The sequence below is a fragment of the Centruroides sculpturatus genome, unplaced genomic scaffold (genome assembly GCF_000671375.1).
Source record: "Centruroides sculpturatus isolate CEXI.00-Female unplaced genomic scaffold, Cexi_2.0 scaffold328, whole genome shotgun sequence".
Taxonomy (NCBI): domain Eukaryota; kingdom Metazoa; phylum Arthropoda; class Arachnida; order Scorpiones; family Buthidae; genus Centruroides; species Centruroides sculpturatus.
Genome location: NW_019384678.1, coordinates 114,029 through 120,471, shown reverse-complemented (window position 1 = coordinate 120,471; position 6,443 = coordinate 114,029). Strand labels below are relative to the sequence as shown.

General features: G+C 32.6%; 1 protein-coding gene across 2 annotated transcripts in view; it reads right to left on the bottom strand.

The window, feature by feature from the left end:
• Positions 1-2,215: 2,215 nt before the first annotated feature.
• LOC111626894 (histone deacetylase 8-like) overlaps positions 2,216-6,443 on the bottom strand; it is a 74,583-nt gene continuing 70,355 nt past the window's right edge. For both annotated transcript variants that reach the window (XM_023370414.1, XM_023370416.1), the window contains exons 9-10: positions 5,929-6,034; positions 2,216-2,371 (exon numbers count right to left, since the gene is read on the bottom strand). In XM_023370414.1, coding sequence (XP_023226182.1) covers positions 2,349-2,371; positions 5,929-6,034 — 129 coding nt within the window. In that variant the 3' untranslated portion in view covers positions 2,216-2,348. The remainder of the gene's footprint in view (positions 2,372-5,928; positions 6,035-6,443) is intronic.

Sequence of the window (6,443 nt, the reverse complement as noted above, 5' to 3'; positions counted from 1 at the left end):
TATTTTAACTTAAATAATATAAAGGAGTGTTTCAGAAGTTAGAAAAAATAGCCATGGTGGGAAAATAATTTTAATAGTATGAACATTTACTTGCCAAATCTGAATTTTATGGTGTTCATTGCTCGTAAATTTCAGTTAAGGACAAACTTCAAGTCTTATAAAAATTCATTCTGAAGTCATTGTCATAAATAAATTTTGCATTTTTTGGATATCAAAAAGTCCATTAATTACAGTCTTTGATAAATATAATCACAATCATTCATGGCATTCACTTCAATTTTTTTTTTCTATTAATCAAGGTATTGCACAGTGGTGTAGCGTAGTGGGGGCAGCAGGGGCCCGGGGCAGGTGATGATCATGCTGTGAAAGTGAAATGGTTGAAAGTTTTACAATATCTTGTAAAACTTTCAACCATTTCATTTCACATTTTTGTCGCACCTACGATTCCGACCGATTGAAATGAGCACAGAATTTTTCATTACTTATTCTGTGACGAAACTGAATTTTAGTCTTTTAAATTGAGATACCTAAATAAGGGGGTGGCAAAATTTTTCTCCACCCCGGGCAGCTGACATCCACGTTACGCCACTGGTACAGTAGACCCCCCTATAACGCTTAGATACGTTCCACGCTTACCAAAAATTACGTTGTAGGAATGATTAAATACATGAGCCAATCACAGCCCGATAGGTGGGAACTTTACGGACTAAGGCTGTTCGAAATTTCTTCTATAAAATTAACCGATTCTAGACTAATTCCACTCAACATTTCCAAAACACGTATAATTTTTTGGGAGTAATCCGTATAAACTATGCTATAAACAAAAAATTATAGGATTACTTACCGAGTGTGTACCGTTCGACTATGCCGTTGCTTAAAGCTGGTTTTCGTCATGGAACAGCACACGAAACTGCGGCCGCAATTTCTAATAAATAATTTTTCGCAGAAAAATAACTTGATCTTTGGAGACATCATTAATATAAATAATTTTTATGGCCGTTGAATAAGAAGTGTTTCTTTCACAAGAAATGTATAAAATTAGTGCTGTATTAGACTTACGGTACCTAATTTACATACTGTACAGACGATAATAAACTCAACTTACTAGCCTAAAATCTCCGTAGCGTGTTGCCAGGCGGCAGAAAGCATATATATAATTATAATAAAGTTACAATAAATTAAGTTAATATATAATTATATATACAGTACCTAATTTATATATAATTTATATATAATACTAAACAGACGATAGCAAACTCAATTTAGCCGCTCCGTAGCGTGGCGCAGGGTTGGAGGAAAGTAGTTCGGCTGCTCATCCACTATTGGTCCAGACTCTATCAATCTTCTCGCGAAACGACGTTATAGGAGGTACGTTATACGAAAGTTGCTACAATTTTTTCGCTACGTTATAGGAATTTCCGTTATGGGGGGGGTCGACTGTATTGCATTAAGTTTATAACTATGTATGCTATCCTATGATGAAGACATGCTTAAAGCATTGTTTTAATCTAAAATATTTTTATGGTAACTTATCAGTTTAGTGATGCATGGTAGGCCTATTTAATTTGAATTTTCCAAACTATGTAATAATTTATGAACCAATTAATAATTATTATGGTTTTAGGGGAAATTTTGAGTCCTGCATTCCTGCTCGTAATTTGCATTGCAATACATTACTTCTTGCTGCCTGCAGACGGCTATGCTTGGTCGATCGCATTGCCGAGGAAAAAAATCAACAAGGCAACAGAGGAGGCAAATTCTCTGATGGCTAGGAATCCCGTAGTTATCGTTAATGCACAGGTATCCCATGCTTAATGTGGGATTTGATTAATGCATAAAATTAATTGTGGCAATTCCTTTTTATACACGGTAGAAGTCTTAACGGCCGTCTTTAGTTAACATAGATACGTTTTTCTTGGCAAATAAGGTGTTAGTAAATTTGCTATTTTCACTTATTAAAATAAATTTTTGGTTAATAACAAATAATTTTATTCTAGTGGGTGGTGGTGTTTGATCAAGTACCGAGGTACCCCTGTACATGATTAATGCAATAGCGTTGAGGGATTAATTAATCACGTTAATCAAGGGGTAACTGTAATTGGAGAATGTCTTTCACATTCATTGTTACTTTGATTTATGAGAAAAAAATTCACTGATTAAAATTTTTTTAAAATTTCATTTACATATTGAAGTTTTATTATTATATAATATAAAAATAAAATATTTTATACATTAAAAACATTATGTAATACAAATTATACATTGCACACCAACATGTAACATTTTTATAATTCATTAAAAGCTAAATATGCAAAAATAAAATTTTTTTTCTTGTAAAATCTTTGAATTCAACACACAAAATCCAGATTACCTGCAAAATAAATATTTTTAATGCACAGAATGGGGCATTATTCTTTAGACCATATTCTTGCTGAATTTAATAAAAATACTTTATCTGAAAAAAGATATTGAAACATTTTATATTTATAAATGTTCAATGCAAGGGAGCTAATTATTCCATTTTTTTTTCACTTGTGGTCAGATAAATCATTAACACCTGAAAGTATAGTATGAACTGTAGAGAACAAAAAACATCTCTTCTCAATGACTAGAACTGAATACTAATCATAATCAACTAAACCTTTAACATCCAGTAATGAAAATTTTAATTTCAAATTGACGAATGTTTTCGTTCTTAATTAAATTAATCAAGATCTGCATTAGGTCACCAATGATATTCCAAATTGGAATATTGTTGATGCGATGAGGATCTTGGTTAAGATCAAAAATGTTTGTCAATTTGAAATTAAAATTTTCATTACTGGATGTTAAAACCTACAATTCATAAGTACAATTAACTAAACCTTTAAGAATCCTGAAAACAGAATACAATAAACAAGTTCTGCTGTATTTAATCATTTTGGTCATTTATTGTTATCTGTATAGGCAAAACCCAATAATATTAAAGACTAGTGATGTAACGAATATTTGGTTACTATTCGGTATTCGGCCGAATACCTAAAAACAGGAATAAGAAATAACAAAAACACAGTAAATTGATCATTTTGGTATTTAGATTTAATGTTATTGGGTTAGTGTTTTTTGTTTATATTGATATTTATTTAACTTATAACATGCACAAAATAAAAAAGAAAATAATATTAGTCACATGTATTCACAAAGATCAGCACACGTACACACCTATTCGTTCGAGAATCGTCACACACCTGACAGTGAGGGTCTGACCCTGCCTATCCTTCTTTTTAAGCGCTCATCTTTGTTCTTTCCTTTCTCTTTCCTCTATCGCTCTAGTCCATGTATGCCTATGCATACATCATAATACACGCTCATGATACTTTCGATCCGTCACTTTTCCGTCGTAGATTTCCCATTTTACAATTGCGTGACTCATAGCCTGGTGATAATGGAGAAAAGAGACAGATAGGACGTCGGTATAAGTCACAGTTATGATTTCACATATTTGAGACAGCTTGGTAGCTCGAACAGTCCCAGGCTTTTGCCCGTGCACTCTAAGTGACTTTCGTTACAAGCATTTAGCTTTCCAAAGTCTATGACGACAATTGTTTGGCATTGACAGTTGCAAATTTCGTGCCAATAAGCTGCCTTGACTTGTTCGATTATGTTATTGACTCAATTTCATATTTATTTTCACATTTTCACCTTGCGGTCCTTCTCTGTTCTTTTTCCATTATTTACACGTGTAGGTCATTTCATTGTTATCCACATTTGATATCATCACTTATCACATACTGCCATGATGCTCGTGTCTGTCCACTTCAACTGTCAAGAATTAATGCGATTGGCAAAGCATAGTGACAGCGGGCCAATAGAGAGTGGGGTCCTTGCCATAATGCGGGTTGCGTGCCAATTTTCGTACGTGCGTTAATCAAGCTGAATAGTATGGCCGAATATACTATTCGTTGCAACACTATTAATGACCAGTTGCACAAACTGTCATTTAAAGTATGGAACAATTAATACTGGACTTTAGGTTTACGAGAGTTTAATACAAAAATAAACATAAAATTCATCTGGATACGAGTCCAAGTTCCTGGTGATTAGACATGGCAAGTAAACTTGGACTCGTATCCAGATGAATTTTATGTTTTATTAAAATGTAATTCTGCCAGCCCATTTCTACAAACAAATATTATATTTTTAATTGTGTTGGGATTGTCACCTGTGGACATTTTAAACTGTTTTACATATTCGTGCAGAGGCATAGCCTCTAAAGAAAGGTTGTCTCTGCAATGGAAATAGTTGTTCCTGGTGATTAGACATGGCAAGTAAACTTGGACTCGTATCCAGATGAATTTTATGTTTTATTAAAATGTAATTCTGCCAGCCCATTTCTACAAACAAAAATAAACGTTTTCGACCGTACTCAAGCCGTCTTCATGTTTGTAAAACCAATGGGAATTGAACTTGTGAATGTGAAGAACAAAATTATGAACTGTCTTTTTAAAATATAGAATACTCCAGGCACATGCAGAAAAAACAGATATGTACATGAGTTACCATGGCGACGGAATGATTGCGGTAACAAAACATTGATGGGTGTTGTGGTTACTAACTGATGGGTTTTACGCTCATTTTTACGCTAGGAGTCTTGGCCTTACTGGTTAAAAACCTGATGCAAACCGTGGGTATGTATACGTTCGTTTTCATTACAATTTTTGTTACTGGACTTTAAAGGTTCTCGATTGTGATTCATTCCGTTAATACAGTACTAGTAGTTTGTCTTCTTTTTCTTTATTCCTGACATTGAAACCACCCACAAGGAGGTCAGATAGAGTGGTCACTTGAATGAGAAGACAGTATATAATGCAGAAGTGAAGTGAAAGAATATGGCACACCAGAATGGTGAATAGAAAAAGCAAATTAACTTCCTCTCACCACATATATCTTTAAACCCAATTTACAATTTGCTACATTAATTAGAACGATGGCAAACATGGACTAACTCAAAGTACTAGATGCATTTGAGATTTTTAAAGCAGAGTCAATAAATAAACATTAAGTAGAGGTGCATTTCACAAGCATGGCAGGCTCTCTTTGATATGTCATTATGAAAAAATCTTCCAGATGCATCCAATTTACATGTGAGATTTTCTGCGTTAGAAATGTTAGAAGTTCTATGTCAATCTGTTTGAAATTTTTCATCTGGCACAGATTTTAGAAGTAGACCGAAAAATGAACTGGTCGAGTTTCTACATTAGATTAAAGATCATTCATGAATAGGAAGACTGTATCAATTTGGACTCATCCTCTTAGTATTGGAAATTCTAATTCATCTACAAATGGGGTTACTATCAGAAACAGTCAAGAAATTCACCAATATGCCAGCTTAACAAAATTACAATGTCACAACATGTGTTTACAGTTTGTGACATTGTAATTTTGTTGGCCATCTTTTGCTCTACCCTTTTCCTATAAACCTTAACCTAAGAAAAAATCCCTGTATATAAAGGGGTCTCATAAGTCCAAAAAACTGTACACTAATCTTGTATAAAAAGGTAAATTTGTCAAAGTTTGTCTATGTGAACATATGCCATGCTATATCATGTTATTCAATACAAGGGTAATTAATTATAACTAACTGTATTTTGATTACACTAAATCAGAATTAGCACATCCCAGAATATAATGATATAAGATTATATACTATTAATAATTAGATTATTGTAATCAACAAATTAAAAGCTAACAATTGAAATTTCTGCTGTTATTTTAAACTATAATCCTTATAAACAGACATAAAACATGTCCTTTGAAATGAACAATCTGAAAGCTTCATATAAGCTGCTAGAAAGGATATTATTCCAAATTCCAACCTCTCTATATAATTTATTAGTTTTAACATGGCCCAAAAAATAATTTAAAAAATATACTGATATAGTAACTTACCTAATACTGTCTTTACAAGCTGCTCAATATATTCATTACTGTTTTTATCTGGTCTATTTCCAGGAGTAATATTCAATTCATAGTCTGGTCCATAATTTAAAAAAAACTGTAACAATAAAAGTTGTTGTAATTTTATTTTGTTTATCAAAACATATCTACCTTATGTGGTTCAGCATTACTCGAGTTATAGCATACTGTTTGTGCATGTATATGCCAAATGAATGCAGAGAAGTAGCCCGATTTAATCCAGTAATTAATATTTTTAATTAATTTGTCACTAGAGGCAGATGTTAGGAGAATGTAAATGAGGTAAGCAGTGCATAATTCTGTAATATCACTTTATAACAAATGGTATTAATAAAAACCAAATGAAATTGATGGTTGAGAAAGTGTATAATAGTCATGCTAGGTGATAATATATTATGTAAACTCTAAATGTTTTCCAAATCAAGACCAAACATTGTTTGCTATCGGTAATAATAATCATTATTGCCAAATTTTATAACTTTATGGAA